Raw genomic sequence first — 25,580 nt, forward strand, 5'->3', positions numbered from 1 at the left:
GCCATGTTCTAAGTTAGCCCACGCTAACCCCTTCTTATGTCTAGATGTCCTGAATATGTTGATATTGAATTGACTTTGAACATTCTATTTAGTTGTTGCTATAATCAGTCACACAACTATGTGCCATAATTTGTGCTTCAGAAAATCTGAAATTTTTTTCATGACATACTCCTCATAAAATTGTGCTAAGACAAATATCTTACAAATCATTTCTGATCATTAAAAGTTATTCCTTTAAAAATTGAATTGGATCTTAACAGATAAAATATTGATGAAAAGAGATGGATAGAATTTACTATAATCGAGTTTTAGAATAGTATAAAAGCTCCCAAAACCAAGAGAATGGCAAATTGATGGAAGCGTGAGTTCATGTAAGAGTAAATGACATGAATTCCAAATCAAGGTATAAACTCATTGAACTATGTGCATTGGTTCATTCATTCATGGCCACTGTTGTAAATTGTAAAAGCAATGTGAACATTCATAGCATAATTTGGACAAGACAATGGAGATCCTTTGCAGCTAGATATAAAGAACATGGACATTAAGATCAGAGAATTTGAACCTATAGGGTTGCCAGTCTCACCTCGGTAGCGGTGCTCTGATTAGCTCCATTTTCAAGCAGATATTTTACAACATCAATGTGGTTCTCTTGGGCAGCCATGTATAAAGGAGTGAAGCCATTCTGAGGACAAACAATAAAAAATACATCTTTAACCATTTATAAAGTTTAAACTACGTAAGAATACCAGACAAGGAAAAAGAGAATACTATGGAGTAAGCTTTTGAAATGACAAAACATATAACATACCTCCACAATAAAATACATATATTTACTATTATAAAACTAACTACAATCAAAGTGAACCAATCCCCACACACAATTCCTAAAAGAATGAGGACAAAGTGATATGGAAGCAGTATTTTCCTCACTTCCTGTCTTCATTTCAGTTCCAGAGATTTACATTTCCCATCACCTAATACTTTGTTAAAGCTAAAAAATATTTAGTATCTTAATGTAATCCTTAACATACATAAAATTCTCACTATATGTAGTATTTTTCTAAAATATTTTTTTAAAAGATTTTATTTATTCACAAGAGACACAGAGAGAGACAGAGACACAGGCAGAGGGAGAAGCAGGCTCCATGCAGGAAGCTTGATGTGGGACTCGATCCTGGGTCTCCAGGATCAGGCCCTGGGCCGAAGGCGGCGCTAAACCACTGAGCCACCAGGGCTGCCCTAAAATATTTATATAATATCATCTGTATTTATTAATTCATAAACTAACATTAAATGGACCACCATTATCTTGAATGTACTGTTTAGTTAGCACCATTAGAGGTATAAATTATTACTCATTCCAGAATAGGCTAGGAGAGATTGCAAATCTGATTGAAAAAGTTTTTTTAAAAATCTATCATTTCAGTATTCCAATTGAAGTGGCATAGTTTATACTGAACACCTCTACGTTATTTTCTAGAGCTATTCTGAAATTCTATCATTCATTAATTCCCATATTCATTTATTCAGTTATTTACTAAAATCTGACTACTGATAGCTGGGATGTCACTGGAATACAATAATAAATAAGACAGACCTCTGCCCTCATGAAGCACATACTATAGTAATATAACATTATTATGTAGTCCTATTAAAAAAATCACTGAAATTGAATGACTTGAGTTTAAAATTAAGTTTAAATTGGCAAATTTTCTTTTTATCAGAAACTTTGCAATAGATAACACCTCATTTTAAAAAAGTAAAACTTTGCAAAAAATAGAAAACATGGAGTAATTCATAAACTCTCAAATCTAACAATTTTCTCAAAACAATGTAAGGATCTTAAACATTGTTGATTCCCTTAAAGATTCCATGCATTGATGAGAATAAGCAAAAACACAGACGAGACCTCAGGGATTTCCAAAAACTCAAAAGGAGAAAAAATAAACTATTTTGAAAAGTTCTTCTATATGCATTGTGTAAGTGTGGAAACATTATTCAAAATGGCCAGGGTCCAGCAAAATATAAAAATACAGAGTATCCAAGTAGAGCAAGAAAAGAAATTTTAAATTTGATTATGAAAGAAAATCTGCAGGCTTCAAATGGAAGAGGAAAATTTAAAACTAAGAAATACTGTAAGAGGAATGAACAGAAAATTTTTTTGGATTTGGGAATAACTTGCTAGCTGGGTAGCATATTTTTTAAAACACAGCAAACAGGTGAAATGTTGGGTATTTTAAGAACACTGAAGAGGTGGCGGAAGGACAAAATTAGAGATTCATAGGAAAGGAAAGCCAGTGAGGATGGTTAAAAACAAAGAGTGGGTGTGGGATGGGGCTTTTTCATGACAAGTAAAAGGCAGGATGCAAAAAAAAAAAAAAAAAAAAAGAAAGAAAGAAAGAAAAAGAAAAAAAACCTTTATATAGAGTAAAACAATTTCCTTCCATGTTTTCCTCTGACAGAATCTTGTGTATAGACCAGGAGAAAGGAAGATGGACTGGTGGCTGGATCAATAGGGAGAAGAAATATACCATTCTTAGACTCCTGGGTCCTGGGCATTAGAGGGGCCTCCTCTAGCTGTGTGCGGCAGGGGATCCAGAGGCCCAGGGGCATATACCCTTCCTGATCCTACAGCTCCCCTGCTTCTAGACCACACACTAGGGATGCAGCCCCCAGGGAGGTGCCAGTGCTTGCTCAGACTCCGTCTTTGGGTTCATTCTCCCAAGGGTCCGTTGCCATGCCTAGAAAGGCCGACTAATGGCCCCCAAATATGTCATCGTAATGTCTGGAGGTTGTAAATGTTACCTTAAATGGCAAAAGGAACTTTGCAGATGTGATTAAGGATCTTGAGGTGGGGAGACTATAGTGGATGGTCCAGTCGGGTATAATGTGATCACAGGGTTTTTATAAGAGAGAGACAGGAGTTCAGGGAGGAGAGAAGACTGCACTGCTGGCTTTGAAGATAGAAGAAGGGGATGTGATCCAAAGGAATGAGATTTTCATTTAGAGACTCCAGAAAGAACCAGCAGTGCCAGCACCTTGGTTTTAAGCCCCGTCTGACTAATTCAGATTTCTAAAATGAGAAAATGACAAATCTGTGTTATTTTAAGCCACTGAATTTGTTGTAAATTGTTATAGCAGCAAGAGGAACCAAACAGACACCCCTAGAGTTGTTTGCTAGAGAGGGTGGAAGTAGTAGATGCACAGAGCTTGAATGTGTAGGTCAGGGTGTCCACACCTTCACACGTGATGTTCTTGTGGTATGGATGGAGCCAAGGTGGGCCAGGAAGAGGAATCAGCTATAGGCCTGGGTTTAGAATTACATATCCCCAGCCACAATCCTCCAAGGTTTCTGAGAAATCTAAATTTGGACCTGTCATGTTGTTATGAAGATATTTGTCAAGGTAGAAAGATAAGAGATACATATTTAACAGTTTGATAGACAGCTTTTAATTTAAAAAAGTATATTGTAAGTAAGGCTCTTTTTCACTCAAGCCCTGGGCTCTACAAGTTCAATAGGGGGCTAGTGGTAGAGATAAAAAGGGGGAAATATCCACAAACAGTCCATGGGGAAGGGGAAGAAGGACAGTGACAGACAAACATTCAGGATCTTGGTTAGTCTATATGATAAATCCCATTTGTGCCTGGTGCCACAGCCTCGGTATGCAAGGGTTTTCAGCAGTGTAGGGGTTGTAGATATGAAGAACAATAAAAATAAAAATAATTTACTGAACGTCTGCTATATGCTATTCACTTTGAGAGATGCTTTGAAAATGTCACCTCAAATTGCAGTGACCATGTGTCTCTGTTTGCCTGGGATAGTCTAAGTTTACGTGTAATATCCTGAAGTAATTAACAATAGTGTCTCAGTTGGGATGATACATTAAATGGCCTAATTCTATCTCTAATACTTAGAATACTGCTGCACATTAATACTATCATCCCCACTTGTTTTTTTTTTTTAAGTAAACTCTGCCCACAATGTGGGGCTCAAACTCATGACCTCGATATCAAGAGTCACATGTTCCACCAACTGAGCCAGCCAGGCACCCCTAGCATCCTCATTTGAACTGAGGTGGCTGAGGCTCAAATATCTGGGTACCTTGACCCAAATCTCACAGCTAATAAGTGAACTGAAAGTGATGGGGAAAAAACCAGTCATGAATAGTCTTCTTCCCTGTATAAAAGTTGGGACTTGATCCTGTAGATGCATGGTCCCCATCCTGGCCCTGTGACAGGATCTGCTGTGGACACTTTTAAGAATGCCTAGGCACTACCTTGTCCCCTACTGAACTGGATTCTCCATGTGTGAAGCCAAAGCACCTGCAATTTTTAAAAAGCTCAATTTCTGAAATCACCTGAAGAACATTGTTACAGGTGATGCAGAATAACTGAACGGTTTGGGATAGGAAGTACCATGATCACATCTGCATTTCTGAGAGTTCCCTCTGATGAGCACTGAGTGAACCAAATCCACCCTGGTTTGGAGTGGTACAAGACAAGAAAGTAAGGGGTTAATCTGCTTTTGTAGTATTTGCAATAGTGTATTTAAAAGATGGAGGAAGCATGAGCCAAAACAACATCTTGGTGAGGTGAGGGAGAGAGTATTTACTGTTAAAAAATATGTGAAGTACAAAGGCAATAAGATTTATGACAGGTCCTAAAGATGTGGGATATTATCCTTTCCTAACTTACTGATGCTACTTAACCAGAAATCCTCCGCCAGAGAATGTGAAACATGCCTCTGGGTAATTAGGACAGGGCATCGCAGCATTTTAACGGCATTGTAAATTTTATAGGAAAGCTTTTATCTCTTCATATAAACAGGTTAACAACCCAGGATTATTGCCTTGTGTCCATGCATCTAGGTGTTTTCCAATGTATTATGTCTATTCATCTTTCTAAAATAGTCTGGCTGGATGTAGGTACAAAAGTATATGTATTTTCTTCCTGTTGGTATACAAAAGTCAAAAACATCCACAACCTGAGCTGATGCTTGGAATTTGCAAACAAGCACAAAATTATCAGTTGTTATAGTAGCTTCCGTGGGACTGACAAGTGCCTCAACTAACCGGTTATTAAATATCTTTAACATGATTCCTCTCCATAGCAAATTATTATTTGCCATTCATTTATTTCATTTATATTTATTCAATAAAAACGTGTTTGGTGATGAAAGGCAAAGTCCCTGTTAATTAGGAGCTCACAGTCCAGAGGTTGAGATAGGCAAGTAATATGTCACAGTTCAGTGAACTCATATATAATTAGTTTCTTAAAAAAAAAAGAAAGAAAGAAAAAGGAAAAAAAAAAAGAAAAAGTGGGGCACCTGAGTGGCTCAGTCAGTTAAGAATCTGACTCTTGATTTCAGCTCAGGTCTTCATCTCAGAGTCCTGAGTTCAAGTCCTGTGTTGGGCTCCACGCTGGGTGTGGAGCCTACTTAAAGAAAGAAGAGAAGAAGCAAAAGCGAGAAAGGAGGAGGAGGAGAAGTTGTTGTTACATGAGGGATATAGAGAGCATTGAAGGTTACAGAACAAAGCTGGATGAGGAAATTATATCCAAAGGAAGTCACTAGGAATGATATTTGGTAGACACCGTGAGTGATCTGGTTTGAACTGAATCACGAAAACTGAAGTTTGGCACAGAAGCAGGAAAGGGATTTCAAACAGCGGAAATTCCATGAGAAAACACTGAACATCTAGGGAACTGCAAATAATTCAGTGTGACTAGTAGAGGAGGAGGCTGAGACAGGCAGGGATCAGTTCCCATGTGCCATGCTAAGAAATTTGAATTTTATTCTGAAGCCTTGGGAATCACAGTTTAAAGCTAGGATTTGGCATGATCGCATTTTCATCTTAAAGAGATGAATTTGCCAGGATTGGGGAGGATGAACTGGAAAATGGCCAGAATATAGTCTGTAAAAGTAGAAATAAGGGTTTTGTAATAATCCCAGCTGATACGTGAGGATTAGGAATATTAATTTGATTCTGATATTTTAAAATGTAATTAAATGTGGCTTTTTATGTATTTATTATGTTCTACTTAAAGATTTAAAGTGGTTTTACTCTATATGATTGATTGACGATATTTAATAAAATTTCTCAGATTTATTGAGAAGTTATAACAGGTTTCTTCAAATCCAGAAATTAGGCTATATTTCAAGAATTCAAATGCAAATAATATTTTTAAAATGTTTTTCCTGTTTTCATTAGTGATATAACTATAAACCAGTAATCAGGTTTTTGCCACTGGTGAGAATTTATTTAGGTAAATGGATTTTCTGGGAAAATTGAATGAACATGAGTCAGTATTTATATATCTACTCATCAAATGTAGATTTATTGAAGCTTTTCAGAACATTTTAAAGTCAACTAGATCTATTGATATTTGTATGTCATTTCAAAGAAATTATATAGAGACAAATAATGTCAGTATGCAAGGCAATGAATGGTTTATAATCATTGTTTTGGACAAGGACCAAAACTCTAAGAACTATCATCATTCCCATTTTTTTAAGATTCTTAACTTTTCAGACATAATTTTTTCAGCACATGTAACCTTATTCCTCCCTTATGCAAATGAAGATTCATCAATTAGATGACCTGAAATGATAGATCATATGAACTCATTCTAATCTTAACTAGAGTCAATGTTGCCATTCAATTCAGAGGGTCTTTTTTATAGTGCCAAGTTTATTCTACAGTTTTTCATTTAAGCACTGTTAAGTTACTCTTGAGAGTAACAAATATGAATACAATATTGTTTCTATCCTCATAAGCAGAAAATATAACAGAACTCACAGAATACATGTATATAGGATTATCTGTAGCTCCATATATACTAGTGAGCAAATGCATTACTACCTAGCTAAAGATTTACCTTAAGTAATTTCATGGATCAAGCATAAGCTAAAAGAGTGGAAAGTGATTATGGGGATCCCTGGGTGGCACAGCGGTTTGGCGCCTGCCTTTGGCCCAGGGCACGATCCTGGAGACCCAGGGTCGAATCCCACGTCGGGCTCCCGGTGCATGGAGCCTGCTTCTCCCTCTGCCTGTGTCTCTGCCTCTCTCTCTCTCTCTCTCTGTGTGACTATCATAAATAATAAATAAAAATTAAAGAAAGTGATTATGGAAATTCAAATGGTGTATCTCTGTAAACTACTCCTTGTTATTTTATTTGTTCTTAATTTTGTTCTTGTGTGGCCTAAGTTATTAGGCCACATACATTAAAGATTAAAAGAAACATAAAAGACTTAAAAGAAACTGCCCTATTTTTCTAGATGAAATGTTATAGCTGAAAGGGGACTCATCATTTTACAGTTGAGGAAATTTCAACCCAGAGATTAAGCAGACCACCAAATGGACTCGCCAGATTTATAGATTGAGAAGGGGAGGTAAATGGACACAGATGATGCAGGGATGCCTGGAAACTCTTACTTTTTCCTTTTCATCCTTCAAGCCTTGATACAAGAGTTGCCCTCTCTAAGAGGCCTTATTTAGTGCCCATAACAATGCTCAGCACATAGTAGATGTTCAATAAATATTTGCTAAATGAGTTATTGAATAAAATAGAATAAAAACCAACTTCCTTTTATGCCTGTGGTGGTTTTAAAACATGTCTTCAAACTCTTTGACACACCTCTCTTCAAAAAAGTTAAAGCCTAATTCCCCTTCCTTTGAATGTGGGCCAGCTTGGTAATTCACTTTCAATGCACTAATTATGGTAGAAATGACTGAGACTGGGGTTTAAAAGCCACTGCCTTATTGCCTTGCCCTCTTTTAGGGTCACCTGTTCTGGAGATAATGACTTGCCAAATCATGATAACATTCAAGCAGTCTATGGAGAGACTCAAGTGAGAAGGAATAGACCTCCCACCAATAGCTAGCACCAACTTGCCAACAATGTGAAAAAACACCTCAGTAGTAAATCCTCCAGCCCTAAGAAAGCCTTCAGATGGTCAAATCTTCATCACAACTTCATGAGTGACTCTGAGCCATGACTGCACAGCTAAACCACTACTAAATTCCTGATCCACCGAAACTGTTATGATAATAATGTTTATTGCTGTTGGAGATAACTGTTATCCAGCAATTGCTTCCTAACACAATGTCCAACAAGGTCATGTATGATCTCACCATGCCCTGCCTACCTTGCCAGTCACACCTCTTACCACTCATACTTTACACTGCTTCCTTTCTCTCCAGGAAAGAAATTCATATCCTAGACAATTATTTTCAAATAACCTCATGAAAAGACAAAAATATGGTAGTCATGTGTTACCCTTGTATTTTGCAATGGGATAAGATTTAAGTCTTTGCATTTACAAGAAGGAATCAGTGAAATAGGTCAATTGTGTATATTTGCTTAGATGAAACAATCTATAGCCTAAGAGAGTCTGAAAATTACAGCTTTAAATCTTTATGATATCCTGAATCCCATATGCCTTTTGCCAGTTTTCTAAGAGTATTACATATACGCTTCATATCTACTAGAAAACTAATCAATAAATTACATACCCAATTCCTGCAGTAGAAAATTGGAAATGGCTATAGATAGCTCTGGGTTTGAACTTAGCAAAAGAAGAATTCCCTTTTTGATGAAGCTTTTGTCTTTTGCAGGAAGGTCAGTGATAAAATTTAGGGTTTTTTTCACAGAGCAGAACACTTCAGCAGCCTTAGCCATGACATGCTAGGAAGGAAACTCTTCATCACACAATGGTTATCATAGGTTGATAATTACTCAAGTTAGACCATCCCAGATACTATGTATCATCTTCTTCCTTTGAACTAGCATTATGAGAGATAAGGTTGGGAAGCATCCCCCAATTATCACCCAGCTTTAAGGTCAAGATGATTCAAATTATTTCCTTAAATACATCGTAAATGCACAGCTGCAAAGGATTAAAAAAACCCAATGAGTATTAATTGTAGTCACAAAAATAAAGACTATTTTGTGTACTCTGAGGGTATACTTAGGGCAAAAGAACAAAAGATATGACCATACACTTGCTTGGTAGTAAAGAAGGCATTTTATTAATTAAAATATCATGCGGATTTTCTCAAGTGATTTGAACTTGACAGTTCTTTACCAGGGTTAAGATATTATGGTTATTTTAACCACTTTCTTCTCTCCAAAGGTCCTCTTTAAAGGATTATAGCTAAACTATTAAATGACATTACAATGACTAATGTTCTACATCTTACAAAGGGGGTTCAACTGTATGGAGTATTTTCCATGTCATCTTGTTTCATCCCCACAACTATGCTGTTAGGACCACTTAACAGATCAGACAACGGCTGGCAGTCATTTACCCAAAAGCATACTCACAAATGGTGCAATCAGAGTCTGAGCTCTGGAGGACTCCAAATCTAGTGCTCCTTCCACTCTCTTCAGCTCTTCAACTGAGATCAAACTGTCACAGAGATCACCCACACTTTTATCTAGTAATTGGAGAATTAGTCTTCTTCCATTTTCTCCTAAGCCATTCCCTTAGAGATAGGCAGGGAAGTACCTAACGACAGTGTTGGATTATCATGAACTACTACTTAATGTAGTGTCCAAATGTGCTCTTAGGTGTAAGAATTTTTCCAGTGAAATAAGTCATTTATCATTGTACAACACATGGAAATGAACATTCACTGCTATTATGAAGCATGTTAAGTTTCCCACTACTCAAAATATGCAGCTGGGATTTGAACCCACATATAACTAATCCTAAAGCTCAAGCTCTTTCTACGACACTATTGTGTCATGTGCTTTAGCAGTATATTTGACAGACACTATTTTATCATATCTGGGTCTTGCTAGCAATCAGAAACACCACTGAAAATACTGTGTTTCCACAAGGTCTACCATAATCCCTGCTTTCAGCTCCTCATGAGTAATAACCAAGAAAACATGAACTATTTTACCAAGCATGACTTAAGATCAGTTTTCACAGACCACAGCTGAAGATCAAGACTTTTTTGTACCTTTGCCCCAGTCATATTAAGAGCAAATCCTTATAAATTCTGACATTTTTCCAGATGAGCTTTTCTCACCATATTTCTACACTGACCAAGTTGAATTGTACCTCTTAACAATGTTGTTACTAATCTTTCCATGTGGAAAGTTTTCCATTTCAATTTCCCCTCTGCAGGGGAGAATTTCCCTTTATCTCCTTTTCAATGCTCGGCTCAAGACTTTCATGCATTTTTCATTAACAGGGTTTAACCAATTCCAGTTTTCTCTCTGGTATATAGTTGGTTCTATACAATTTAGTACCAAGTCATATACTCTCTTCCATTGTTTGCCTTTTTTGTGTGTTTGTCTTGACTTTGTATGTGGTCTATACACTTTTTAAAAGCAGCTTCCTGTCTAACAATTGTTTAAAGTCCTCCACAGAAATGAAAACTCTCCTGAGTATACAATAAGCACCCAATAAACAGCTGCTGACTAACAGTTTACCCTTACCTGTATTTTACTTGGTTCCTGACAATCACAGAGAACTTAGATTTCTACATTTCTCCTTTATTCAAGTTTAAAATTTAAAGGTACCAGGTGACTCACCACTATTGCATTCTACAAAGAAGTTGAGGTGGCTGGTGATAATTTTAATTTACTCTCATTTAATTCCAAAATATTGAAAACATTTATCTCATGTTTCACTTTGCAAAAATGAATAAATACTTCATTAAACTATTAAGCTGTAACTGAATCATTATATTGTTTATGTCTTTGGATTTGTAAGCCAAAAAACAAGAAGTCAAACTTTTAAGCAACCATGGAAAAAGCAAATAAATTTATAAAGTAAAAAAAAATATTAAAAACAAAGAAAGGAAATGAATTTTTAAAAAGGAATACCCAAAATATACCACTGGGCATCTACTTACTACCATGCCTACCCGGTAACCTTCTTTTTTTTTTATAGCATCCTGGTTTTTCCTTAAAGTATCTATGCGTTCCCCCCCGCCCATAGTTCATATAAGTCCAATGAAGCTGAATTTTTCTTTTTATCTACTAGCTCCAGTATCAGATGGTTTAAGCCAATCAACAAATTCCATTTTATTGGGTACAATGACTGGTTCAAGTCTGGGCAAAAGAAGTCAAATGGTCCAATCAGTCAAATTCAGATTCTCTTTTGTAAAGTTGGGACAAGGCTCCCTTATTTTGACTCTGAACAAGAAAAAGTATGGCTCCAATCTTAAGTCTACAAGGAAGATCATCCTAGAATAAAGCTTGAACTGCAGAAATGATAGCAAAGAGAAAGAGAATCTGAGCCCTTAGTTATGAATAAGCCACTGGAAGGGAAACAAAAAACTGAAACAAATCAATATACTACTGGAGTTTACCTCACCTTTTTAACTTTGTATTCAGAAAAGCCAAGAAAGTCCCTTTCTTAATTATGCAAGACAAACTAAGATTTTTCTTGTTTGCTATTGAAGGCATTCTAGTTGATACAGACATCTATACTAAAATATAGCTTATCCTATTGTCATTAGTTAAAATGAAGCATTTTCCCAGAAACCCAAAATATCATAAAGTATAGTACAGAAATAAAAGTATTAAAAGCAGAATTTTCTATTATGTTAAAAATATGTTACTCAGTGACCCTGAAATACATCTGCAGGGAAAGTATAAAATCGATTTTTAAGAATAAGGTTAAAGTACAAAAAACCAGATGGGTTATTTTCAGTAAGGAAATAAATTTTCTCTTCCAAGAGATGAGATTTTAAAATATTTTTTTTCTGTGTGAGTGGCAAAAAGATATTCAGTAGTAGGTTTTCTTCTATTGTTATTTCTGCAGATGTAATGCTAACTTTCATTTAAGTTGCTGATAGAAATGGCAAGTTTTTCTATCACTGGATTTAATGCTTTCTCACTATACCACATAAAATTTTATAATAATCTATAAGAATGTTTTATGTTGTAAATATAATAATTTTAATGAAAAAAACTAAAATTAAATTTGCAGATGTTGTGCCCTAATCTCTATAGATGCAATGAAAATATCTCAGTATCAGAGATTAAATTTTAACATAAAGTTAATAAATATTTGAAAATTGAAATTGGGTAGAAATTAATTCACTGATATATTTTAAGTAAATTTTTCTAAACTTTCAAGTTACTAGACAACATAATTACTAGGTTTGTATCTTTATATGTCTTTATTTTCAAAAATCTCTACTGCAATTTGCTCATTATAAGCAGCAGTTGCTTTAAAAATATGCATTTTTGAGCAACTTCGTAAATGACCCAATAGCTTAGGAGCAAAAGGAAATGTATCAAAAAAAAAAAAAAAAAAGGAAATGTATCATCTCCCAAAGAAAAAATATTGACTGCTGAGTATAGGCTCATGTATTGAGAAAATTAAGTCTAACAATCACTGTAGGGTGCTTTCATTTTCCAACATAGTAATATCCATAAATCTGAAATAATTATTTTTAATTAAGCCATAATAATTTAACTGGTTATTGTTTTATCATTTTGAAGTTGACTGGGCATAATCAAGATCAAAGAGTTTTGACTCTGCATTATAAAATACTCAAAATCAGCTATGACTCTTTTACTTCTCTCATATATTATTAAAAAAATTTTGTAATTAATGATTACCAAAAGGTTTTCTTATTTCTAACCAACTGTCTTTGAGAAAATAAAATGCTGCTCCAAGTCTTTAAAAGCACATCTACTACCAAAATGCTAAATGGTTCATTTGGACCAACTTACGTAAAGCCACATTTATAATCCTGTCAAAAGGCACAACTAATCGACCTAGCTTTGTTAATAAATACAAAAGATAATCATACATCTTTTTTATTGCCCAATAATAGGCATCTAGAAAGTCTGAATATTTAATGAAATGAAATTATTGTTTCTTTTAGCAATGCCAATCCATTTTGCCACTTAATGATTGCAGTACTTGGTATTCCAATTTAAAAATTAAAACATAGTTGAGGGCATGCAGACACACAAACACACTGACAAACTCCATTAGGACTCAAACATTTATAAAAAAAATTTCAAAGTAAAAGTTTCCTTTTCTCTGCAAAATGTTTGCTGTAAGTTTTTTCAGTCACTCAAAAGTGGTCAGAATTATATTATTCTTAACTCTTCTCTGACATTAACAGGGATAACCAAAGTTTCAAGCATATCATACTATACATATTATACCATATTATACCAATAGAAATCGAAACAAGACCTAGGAATACACATAGGTTCAGTAACGTTTGAGAAACAGAGTAGTTTAAGGGCAACAAAAGCCTCAGTATGGAACTTTTCCTTTACTAAGTGTGGGTTTTAGTGCATGCTGACTTGACCTTCTCTGAGCTCTTTTAAAAGTTGCTAGGGAGTTAGAGTAGTGCTGAGACCAAGCAAGGAAATAGATCCATTAAAGTAACCAGTCCTAAGTGATATACTCAATATTTAACAGCTACTTAACACAAGTTCTCGTTCACAGCTTGGCAAAGATATAACCTCAAAGAATGAATATTGTCAATGTAATGATCCCAAAACTCACATAGACAACACGTGAACCACTTGATCACATGCTCATGCTTAGTGTCCCTTGTAGCACTTTTTAAATAATTTATATCTTGAAATATAATCATATTCACAAAGGATTTAAGGTTATTTAAAACATTTTGTATATATGGATAGTTAACATATATATCCATAGTGAAGGTAAGGCTATAAAAGCAGACGTAAACAATCTTTGGCTGCAGAGCACTAGTGGAGACAAGCAAAACCCTGAATGGGCTAGATGCAATAATTGAACTTTTGGATTTTGGCAGCCATGGAAATAAGGAGAATGTAACGGATGATAGGAACTGTCATATTTCTGAAAAACAGAAGCTTGCCGATTGGCCTCTAAAATCTTGATATCATACACGAGGCAGAGAACACAGAACTTGGTTGTCTAAATGTGCCTTAGGCTGTTCCTTGGAAGAGTTCTGTTAGGTACAAATATGTCACAGAAAGAATCATCAGAGAGAGGGTTCTTATCCTGGAAAATAAATCTAATTAGAATCTGAGGTGGCAAGGTTGATTCACACTGCTCCTGAAAACTGTGTGACATATTCTCACTGAGACAGAGGCTGCCTTACTACAATCTAGAGGTATCCATAGCAATACTTTCCTTCAAAGTGTTCCACTTGAAAAAGTCAGGTGCAGAGTTCTTGATCTCAAAATAGAGAAGCTACAATTGGCACCTGAATAATTTTGAGGGAGGATGTCACCCCTCAAAGCTCACCATAAAAATACAGAAGTATGCCCTATACACTCTTTATTCTCCCATTATAAATTTTTAATGAAAATATTTTTTGTGGGATGCCTGGGTGGCTCAGCGATTGAGGTCTGCCTCCCGCATCGGGTTTCCTGCATGGAGCCTGTTTCTCCCTCTGCCTATGTCTCTGCCTCTCTCTGTGTGTGTCTGACAAATAAATAAATAGAATCTTTAAAAAAAATAAAATAAAATATTTTTTGATAGTCTCACCTGGATATATTGGCCTCAAAATGTACCCAGAAACAACCAACAAGGCTGACCTATCAAATGTGTTTTCTGGAGCATGCCTACCCACAACAATTGTCATGCCTGTGAGCTAGTAATTATTATTATGCTTTCAAATTATGTTATTTTAACATATCTAACTGCGAAAAAGGGATCAATCCTAGTTTGTGTTCTTAAGGTATTATCATTGCCATTGAACAGAATTCTTATCTTTTCTTTTGTAGCAAGTAAATGTTTACTGAATCATGTAAGTACAGTTTTAGGTTGTTTAGATATAAGTACCTTTAAAGGCCTAAAATTAGAATGTCACCCATCAGTAGACAGTGCGACCCTCTCCTGATGTTAAAAACTGCACTATTTGAGAAAGCTTATCTTGTCTGAGATTGCTGATGGTATCTGATAGTTCAGACTCAGTTTCTAAATATAAAATTAGAAGGTGACAAAAATTGGCAAATGTTTATGAAAATCTATACTCTTAACAAGTTTCTCTGTAAATTGAAAGATTATGATAAATATTAGGAATGAGATAGTTTGGCCAAAAATTCCCTGCTTCTCATGGAAAGTAATACAGTAAGAGACTGGGACTTGAAATATAATAAGAAAATGGGAGAGTAGCCTGGCTTAACAGTTGAAATAGAAAAAAATAAGGATTTTTCTAAATAAAAAGTAATCCCTTATCTTCAGCCTTCAAAATGCATTTTTCATGTGTATGAGGTAAAGAACACCTTTTTCCTTTATTAAATCATATTTAAGTAAATTTGTTAAATACTGGGATTAAAAACAGAAGTAATGTTAAAATAACAGAAAACAGAAAAATTGCTAGAAAACACAAAAGAAGTGATGATTTAAATTTGAATGTTTTAAGTACCAAAAGTTAATAAAGCAGAGATTTTGTTCCATCCCCTGTGGATAGAACAGTGCTTGGCCTATGGTATGTGTTCAATGAATATAGTAATTTTTCTTTCTTGCTGTTTGTAGCAAGTGCTTTTTCTAATTATTCAGATTCATGCCCTGTGTGCCAAACCTATGTTATATCAAGGACAAGTTACATATTGCTAGTCACTAGAGATGAAATTTCTGTATAATCTTTTATCTACCACTACTTCTAGAACATGATTTCTCAGCTCCAATGGAAAATCAACCAAAATAACAGTTTTGTTAATTAAAAGTTAATTTAACTTCTGCTCCAAACCATGTATTACTTACTCAATAATTTTATATAAACTATTATATCAAATAATTAAGAGAAAAGCTATCATTTATATTACATTTATTATGTACCAGGCACTGTTCTAAGCACTTCACATGTTTTAACCTATTTAATCTTCATATTTACCCCATGCAGTGAATATTAGTACCCCCATTTTACAGATGGGGAAATGGAGTCACTGAGAGGTTAAGTAACAAGCCCAAAGTAACACAAATAGTAAGTGATAGGGCAGCCTGGGTAGCTCAGCGGTTTAGCGCCGCCTTCAGCCCAGGGTGTGATCCTGGAGACCTGGGATCGAGTCCCACGTCAGGCTCCCTACATGGAGCCTGCTTCTCCCTCTGTCTGTGTCTCTGCCTCTCTCTCTGTTTCTCTCATGAATAAATAAATAAATTTTTAAAACAAGAAAAAAAAATAGTAAGTGATAGAGTACGGCTCCTAATCACTATAAAGTCTCTCATGAAGTCTGTTTATCTATGCATGTAGTATTCCTGGATTACTTAAACATACTTTATTGCCTTTTCTTATTCTGGAGTGGAATTTTCCCTGCCTCTGTGTCTGTCTCTACCTAGAGATGTCCTCACCTTGTTCTCCTGAAAAGATGTGCTTTTGTTGATTTGCAATAATGGCAAGGTGTTATTCTACTGCTTACATTTACTGCTATTCCTATCTTCAAGTCAATTTACATTATTTAAACTTAAAGTTGTAAAGGGTTACAATTAAAAAAACTGTACCAAGTTATGTTCAGATAGTTCATTAATGTCTTTTGATGACATCATTGGTTCACTTGTGTTTCAGTTCCTAAAAATCCAAAAGTTTAAAGAGCTACTATTTGCAAATCAAAACATATGTACTTTCAGTATGATTTTGTGACCATTTAAAATCATTAAACAAAAAGTATTTCCCAACACAGCTGTGCATCAAAAATCTAATTTTATATAGAATATTTAAAGTCTTAATCTAACATTTTTAGATGTGGAACTTACTACTTTGTCTTAGTATTAACTTTTTAAAAGAATAATTCATTTCAACTTTTAGTCTGAAGAAAATCTTAGCCAAAGACTGTGAAAGTCCAAGTCTGTGATGTGCATGGGATAAAATTAATGCTGTAAGTAGGCTTTTAATAAATTTATGTAAAAACATCTTAATTTTTTTGCAGATTCTTTTGGGTTATCTAAATAATCACATATTCTATATAAAACATTTTTTTCTTTTCTATTCATATTCTTATTTTGTTATATTGGCTAGAGCTCAAACACAATGTTGAATACTATCACTGGCTTTTCTTGTTACTGGCTTTAATGAGAATATTTTTAATATCTTATCATTCTAAATGTTTTTGCAGTAGTTTTTGTATATTTCTTCAAAAAGCAATCTGATATTCCTAGCTGGGTAACTTTTTAAAGTTATTAAAAATAAAATTTAATCTTAATTTGAATACATCTTAAACACATCATTTAAAATAATATTAAAATACCAGGCACAAAAATATCTGTAGTAGAGAACTAAAATGACCCATAAAGTTATGATCATTAGTCCTGAAAAATGGTAACTGCCCAAATAAAAAATATAGAATGGAACTTTATATTGAAAGAAAACCAACCAGATCGATCAAGATCATCAGATGTTTCTTAAAAAGCAATTTAAAGTTGTTTTTCCACATCTTCAACATGTACACTAGCTTCATTGCGAGCTTGTTTTAAATAAGGTATGCTAATACTGTATTTTAGACACTTCAAAAATCTTTTTACTATTTTATCATAAGTAAATGTAAATAATATTTTTTATTTATGATATTCTATGTAGGGTTTTCTGCATTTGGAATTATCCCTGAAAGTGATTTTCAAAAATAATACTTGGTTAAATCCATATTTTGTTAGTTGTACTTCAATTTTCACCACCCAGAATATATATCTGAGATGAGAATTCTCATATTTTATCCATTAATCCAAACCTGCATATGTCTCTAGGTGATCAATGTCTATATTCTAAATATCCTCACTACTGAATTACTCTTAAACTATTAAATTACTATTGCATCTGTGTTTAAGATAATGCTATTTCATACACCTGAATTGACAGTGTTCCAAAAAACGTGTGAAAAAATCCAATCATTGCTGTAGATTTCATTTTTAGTAGCAACCTCTTAACCTACATCAAGAAACTGACTTTGTTGCCATCTCCTCTAGTGCCACAGGCAGCAGTGGCATGCAGAGTGGCTGCTCTTGCACAAATGAGCTATCACTGAATCTACTAACAATGACATTCATTGAGTTCTTATGCCAGGCATTGTTCTAAGTGCTGTACATGGATTAACTAATTCAATTCTCATAACCACTATGAGGGAGGTTCTATTATGATGATGCCCCTTTTATAGTTCTTCAGACTGCACCAGAGTGATTTCAAAACCCAAATTTTATCTTTTTCTACCTCCCACCTCTACCTCATACTGGGCTTAGGATAAACATCTTAAAACAAAATCCTTAATATGGCTCACAGAGTCCCACAGGATCTAATATTCTCTCTCAGCCTCATATATACCCTATTTCCCTTTCATGTTTCAGCTCCCAGATTTCTTTTAGGCTCTTGCCTGTACTGTTTCATTTTCCCATAGCACACTGCATGTCCTCTTACCCCTGATTTTTATGTTAATTCTTTTTTTTAAGGGAACAGTTCCTGGGGGGCATTATGCTAAGTGAAATAAACAGACAGAGAAAGATAAATATTGCATGGTATCACTTATATGTGGAATCTATTTTTTTTAATTGAACTTACAGGAACAGAAAGTACAAAAATGGTTCTCAGGGAGTGGGGGGGGGTGAGAGGCTGGTAAAGTATACAAACTTTCAGTTATAAAATGAATAAGTTCTGAGAATTTAATGTATAACCCAATGACTACTATGTAGTTGATAACACTATACTGTACAATTGAAATTTGCTACAACAGAACAAAAACGTTCTCATTTTAAAAAAAGAAAGAAGAGAGAGAGAGAGAGAGAGAGAGAGAAAGTGAATTAAAGGTAACATGTGAGGCCAGGAACATGTTAATTAACCTGGCCTCCTTTCACAACGCATACATATATCAAATCATCACATTGTATACTTCAAATGTACAATTTTATTTGTCAATCATACTTCACTGAAGCTGGAAAAAATAGGTTTAAAAAATAATCTATGAGTTAAAAAACAAACAAACAGAAAGTAGTTCAGTCATCACTTCCTCAGGCCTCCCCCACTCCCAACTCCATCTTTGTATCTCTAGCAAGTATAAGTGAGCACATGTCAAATACCCAAATACCTTCTGAGTGAGGGAGGGAGAAGGTAGGGGAATGAATGAGTACTCCCACTAATTTTCTATTGGCAAGTTTTATTTAGCTTATTTAGTGTTATAATGTTTTCACAGTTTTGTTCTGTTTTGTGATCTTTGCCTGGAAGGCTGGTTGCTTTGAGGTCTCCCTAGCATCTCAGTTGCTGTAGAGCTTAGACACTGTGCTGTGACATCTGAGGTAAGAAGCAGACTGCTGCTATACTATTTTAACTGTCACCAGAGTTGCTTATCCTCCATTTAAACTCTGAAGGATAGAAAAAGAAGCGTCTTCTGTACGAAATGTGAGCTCTATTTCTATTAAGAGAAATGTAGAGCTATCTCAGCCATTTTATTCTTCTCCCTACAAGTCTTACCTTTCTACAAATGCAGTTTCTTTAAAATGCAATAATAGTGGGCACAGATAGGCTTCTGAAGTGAAAAATAAATGGGACATCTACCACAGACTTAGATTCAATGATATTTATGTCTTATTTCCATCAAGTTTCAGGACAAACTGACAACTAGTTTTCAGTCATTTCGCACTACCTGTGGCCAGATAAATGAACATAAAGACAAAATATACATGTATTAATTTTATTTCAAAAATGGAAAATTGCTTTATTTTATTAAAAATGAAAATATGATATGTCTCTTCAGATGTGTGTATGTGTGTGTGAACAGACTACTACTTTTAATGTTGAAATTCTACTAGAATAGGAGATAATCCATTTTACGTAAAATTTTAAAGATCTCAATTCTCATTATTTCTCTAAATATATCAGAGAAAAGGGAATTGGGGAAAGCACACTTCCTTTGTTTAACTTGGATGCTGAGGAACACAGATGCACTTACAAACGTATAATCACCCAGTAACCTGATTTTCAGTCAAGAAGGCTCTGTAACACAAACATGATTAGACTTTATTTTATTAGCTTTTAGTATCCTAAGTTCTTTCTTATCCCCAGTCAAATGCAAGTACATGCCTCTTAACTTCAGAGAATTGTGTTACAATAATTTTCTTAATTTTTAAGAAAGAATTTACTTATTTGACAGAGAGGGAGAGAAAGCACAAGCAGAGGGAGTGGCAGGCAGAGGGAGAGGGAGAAGCAGGCTCCCTGCTGAGCACAGAGACTGATGTGGGGCTGAATCCCAGGACCCTGGGATCATGACCTGAGCCCAAGGCAGACACTTAACCAACTGAGCCACCCGGGTGCCCAATAATTTTCTTAATTAAAATAGCCAAGAACCTTATTAAGAAAGAACCATATGTATGTATTTGGAGGAAAAAATGCTGAAAACAAAACAATTTTTAAAATCTGTAATCCTAGATCCCATTTTATACAATATGTGTGTGTGTGTGTGTGTGTGTGTGCGTGTGTGTGTGACAGAACGGAATGTTCCATTACGAGTTTTTGTTTTGAGAGCCTGGGATGGCTCCATGGCCATATGGAAGCAATTCAGTGTAATGGGCATGCTGGCCAACTGTGTAGGTTTTCTTCCTCTTCACAGCCCAATTCAAATTATTTGTGACAATGGGTGAGGGCCAGTGAAGAAAAAACTATTGGAAGCTATACCTGGCAAGACATTTATCATTGCATATAGTGGGCATATGCACTACTAAAATTCTGGGGGTGTAATTAATGGTAATGTAATCTTGCAACTGGCGTGAATGGTCATGGGTTAAAAATCTAAAAGCTAATAAAATAAAGTCTAATCATATTTGTGTTACAAATAGAAAAGCCTTCTTTTTGGAATGAAATTTCCAGGATTGAAAGAACAAAGAGTAATGAACATAAGCAAAGATGATTCAAGAAAAATAGAAAAATTTTTTTAGTAAAATATGATATGAAGAGGGACACCTGGGTGGCTCAGAGGTTGAATATCTATCTACTTTTGGCTCAGGGTATGATCCCGGAGTCCCAGGATTGGGTCCTACATCGGGCTCCCTGCAAGGAGCCTACCTCTTCCTCTGCCTATGTCGCTGCCTCTCTCTCTGTCTCTCATGAATAAATAAATAAGATCTTTAAAAAATATATGGTATAAAGAATACCAAGTCAGAATATTTTATTTGTACTCACCAATAAAATAAAATGAAAAGAAAACAAAACTGTTTCTGGAGTCCTCATGATACTGAAACATAAGGAATTCCAAGAAAAAGTAGAAATATGCAGACATTGATACGAAAAATGAATCAAAAAGACATCACAAACTAAACTTCAGAAAGTATACTTAAGTCTTCCACTGTGTTAAGAACCATGTTTGGTAAAAGAACACTCCAGGAGAATGGATGGCTGAGTGAAAAAGTCCCAACTGTGGATAGGTGTCCCAGTGTACATGAATCCCTTTTACTTGCAAATACCTAGCTTTTGTGGAATGCTTTTAGTTATTCCCAGCATCTGAGCAATTAGACCCGGAAAGAATGGATAGCCTCTAAGCCAGGGACCTGGCTCTTGTGGGAGGTTAAGTAACGTCATGAACCTCCCCAGAAGAGGCAGAAATTGTACAGAAAGCTTAAAAGTAAACAGTGAAGTATACAGAAGACTATTGGAAGGAAGGTGTCCATTTCAAATGGTCCTGGATTTGCAACTCCATCACTAATGTGTTATGAGACCTGAGATTTCCTGCTGGTGTCTCAATTTTCCTTATGTCCAAAACGAGAGTAATCATTGCCAATTCACATCATTGTAAAGATAAAATGAGATTAAATAATAAAAAGTACACTTTAAAATTGAGAGGCTGAGTGTAAGGTATTACTATAGGATTGCAATTAAAAAAAAAAAAAGGATTGCAATTTTTTGGCATCTAGACTCTATTCTAACCTACGCTTAGCTCCCTGGACACATTCTTCCACATACTTCTTAAAGAGTCTTGTGGGAGTTTCTGGCCCACCCTTTCTCCTAATGAAATCTCATTTTCCTTTAACTACCAGGGAACTCAAACATCCCAGGCCCCACTGTATAAGGTAAAAAACCTTATACAGTTGACCACAGGTTTTACTGTACCCACATTCCACAATTTCACTTAGTTTCTGCTGCATGAAGATATTACATATTCTAGAATCCAGTGTGCTCTTTAAATTATTATAGTCAAATATGCATCACATAAACCAGCTTGCTATGTAAAAACAAAACAGTAAATAGATATTTTAAAGTAACTTTTTATTACAAGAGACATTTTAATTTTAATGATTTACATAAGAAAATATAATAAAAATCTAAAGGAAAAATACCCTTGTGTGAGAAATAAAAAGTCACATTTTGTTGTAGAGAAAATTAAATAGGGGAAATTTCTCATGTCAAATTTCCTTGGCAGCAACAACAAAATCTCTTAATGTTTTGAACATTTTTGCAAAGCTATAGCATTTATAGTTCACAAAAAATACTAAAGGGAAAATTTTCACCTTAAATCTTTTGCATGGAGGCTACCTCAGGAAAATCTACTTACCTAGACCTTAATAGGGTTTGGGCCAGAAGAAAAAAAGAATTATAAAAGCTGTTCTGTGGAGTCTGTAGTGAACATAGAACTGTTATGGGAGCTATAAGAAGGAACTTTGCCTAGGGATAAAGATTATGAGCGAGTAAATGCATCATCTTTGTCTCAGTCTGTCATCGATAAGGACAGAGTAAATGAAGATGCAGACATAATGTACACAATTTACTAGATATAGTGCCTGGCAGTCAGTATTATTTATTGTACTATTATTAACATCTACTGCTAAGAATGATTGGAATATACAACAAAGCTTATCGTTAGACATGCATATGTGTGCAAGGTATTATGTCAAATCCTAAAAATATAAAGAAATGTGAGGAAAAATATCTGCTCCCAAGAAATTTACCACCTTGCAGAAACTGTATATATATATATATATATATATATATATATATATATATATATATTACAAAAAATAAACCTCATGAGATAGGCAAATATCAATGGGTAAAAAGTGCTACAAAAATTTAAAGGAACTCATCCTTTAAATCCTGAGTCTTTTTAAAATTTTTTTCAAAATTTCTTCTATAATATATAATTGGAATGATTTTTTTAAAAATCGTATCTCTGGGGCATTTGGGTGGCTCAGCTGGTTAAATGTCCGACCCTTGGTTTTGGCTCAGGTCACGATCTCAGGGTCCTGTGTGAGATCCAGCCCCATGATGGGCTCCACCCTGCCCTACCTTGCACTCAGGTACTCTCTCTCTAAAATAAATAAGTAAAATCTTTTAAAAATAAATAAAAATAAAAGTTGCATCCCTGAGTCTAACAGGCTTATAGATCATAAAAGTGACAAATGAATGGCAGTACCAATAGCCAGAAGTAAGTAATAGCATCCAGCATTACTTATGTAGGACAGTTTAGAAAATGTTAATATGACTAGTAAAGCTTGTCTGAAAGTAGCTGTGTTTTCAGAAAGCAAGGAACCATCCTCAAGGCAAATAGCATTCCTCCAACCACTCTAATTTGACTTTCAGCCGCATTATTCTATGAAAAAGGCTCTCACTGAGGTCTAAATGAGATCTCCATGCCACCAAATCCAGGAGAGCAAAGAACCAAGCCAGAGAGCTACACTGTATGAGCAATATTTAAAATCATACCAAGAACGGACTCAGTAGAGACCACACTGCCACCACTGATGAGCACAGAAACTTAAACACTGGTGGATGGTTATTACACTGATCACATAATTCTACTTAAAATACTTAAATTGGTTCTGCTGGCATCCTGGAAGTCTTCATGATTAAGGACACTGACTACCATAATCGGCACTGTGTCATGTGAGGGTAAGCCTCACATGGATTTTATAGTTTAGGTAAAGAATGCAGAAAAATCCACAGATGTATACCTCTCCATAACCTATGAGCCCTGTAAATACTTCTGAACATTTATTCCTTGGAGCTTTTCAGAGAGATTTTATCTTCTTAATTCAACAATAACCTTAGTGGTCCATTTCCAAATAACTCAGAAGTTTGTCAAAGGCTAATTATTAGGCAGATATCAACGTTCCTATAGTAACAGACTATCCTGCATTTGCCTTGCATTGTGTTCTTGGAAAGATATTGTATAGAAGGTGCAATTTGAGTATAACTCAGAATTTATCTTGAGCATTTGGCATTCCTATGCCACTTTTCTGATTCTCAAAAGGAAATGACTATCTACCATGAGCATGGTCCTACCCATCGACCTGAAGTCCGCTGTCACCATGTAAGAAATCTGTACCTTAAAAAGATAAGACTAATGAGAATGAGGTATGAAGGACTCATATCCTCTCTCATGGCCCTTGAAACCATACCTTTTGGATTTGTTCACACATAGGAACAAAATAATCAACCTCTTTTATATAAATTCCTGTATTTTAATTTCAATCATTAAGTTATATTTTAAATAATAGTAATTTTTGTTAATTGGTAGTGAAGGCCACCCAAATTCAATATAATAAATAATGTCATGGGGCTTATCAAATCACTTAATCATTTAGAAAAACATCCTAAATTTTATTTATTAATTTTTCTCATTCTAAAACTTTCTCACAAAATAAAATCAGTTTGAAGCTATTTGTCAGAATTCCCTACAATATGAATCTTCAATTGAGCTCATTAAGTATAATACAAATAAAGATTATTTTAATCACTTAATGACAATACAAATCTTCCTGTAGGATCTATTATAATCTGGTGTGATTATGACTATAAAGAATGGGCTCATTGACTCTTGAAAGCAAATTACCAATTAAATGGTTTGAGCCTGCTCTTCTTGAAAAATCCCCAAAGCATATAAATTTCCAATAATCACAGTATAATAACTGATATAACTTTTAACAAGCATTTATCTTGCAGTATTTGCTACCTGTCAACTTTTATGAAATCACAATGTTCAACTGATCATTCTGAGAAAAGTAACTAAGTGCTTTTTATAGATACTAACAGCCCTAACAGCGTGTGAACTTTCCATTAAAAGAAACCTCCTATGGGCAATTGCACTTGACCAGGCTTTCATTTCCACACATCTTAAGTACACAAACTATTGATTTATGCACGTTGTTAAACCCATACTAGGTGAATCTCACTGCAAGGTTCTTATGCCCAGTTTTCTCTTACATTCTCTAAAGCAGTGGTTCACAAAGTGTTTCTGAACCAACAGTGTCAGCGTTACATGAGAACTTGTGAGGAATGAAAATTCTCAGGTCCCATTCCAGAACTGAATCAGAAACTCTGAGGCTGGGACTAGAATCATGTGTTTCAACAAGCCCTGCAGGTGATTAAGGTGCCAGCTAAAGTTTGAGAACTTTTGCTCTAGAGCAACAAGATGTTCTCCTACTATCATAAAGGAAAGGTGTTAAGCCCTTACTTTAGAGCAGAAGATTTTGTCAAATCCTGTCACTAGCCCCAAGATGCCATTATACTTTATAGACTATATGGGAATTCTTTACAGATGGTACCATTTTTAAAAATTTTTTCATTTAATAAGATTTTAGAATATGGCATATTCTCAATGTGAAAGTAGAGATATGTTATTTGGGTTTTAAAAGAAATTTTGGGTTTTAAAAGAAAAATGTGGTTATTTAAAACAGTATGCTATTCCAG

General features: G+C 34.9%; 1 protein-coding gene across 50 annotated transcripts in view; it reads right to left on the reverse strand.

Moving 5' to 3' along the window:
• Window positions 1-25,580, reverse strand: part of ANK2 (ankyrin 2) — a 330,735-nt gene that overhangs the window by 139,728 nt on the left and 165,427 nt on the right. For all 50 annotated transcript variants that reach the window (XM_038581813.1, XM_038581821.1, XM_038581822.1 and 47 more), the window contains exon 5: window positions 587-685. In XM_038581813.1, coding sequence (XP_038437741.1) covers window positions 587-685 — 99 coding nt within the window. The remainder of the gene's footprint in view (window positions 1-586; window positions 686-25,580) is intronic.

The sequence above is a fragment of the Canis lupus genome, chromosome 32 (genome assembly GCF_011100685.1).
Source record: "Canis lupus familiaris isolate Mischka breed German Shepherd chromosome 32, alternate assembly UU_Cfam_GSD_1.0, whole genome shotgun sequence".
In the NCBI taxonomy this organism is placed as follows: domain Eukaryota; kingdom Metazoa; phylum Chordata; class Mammalia; order Carnivora; family Canidae; genus Canis; species Canis lupus.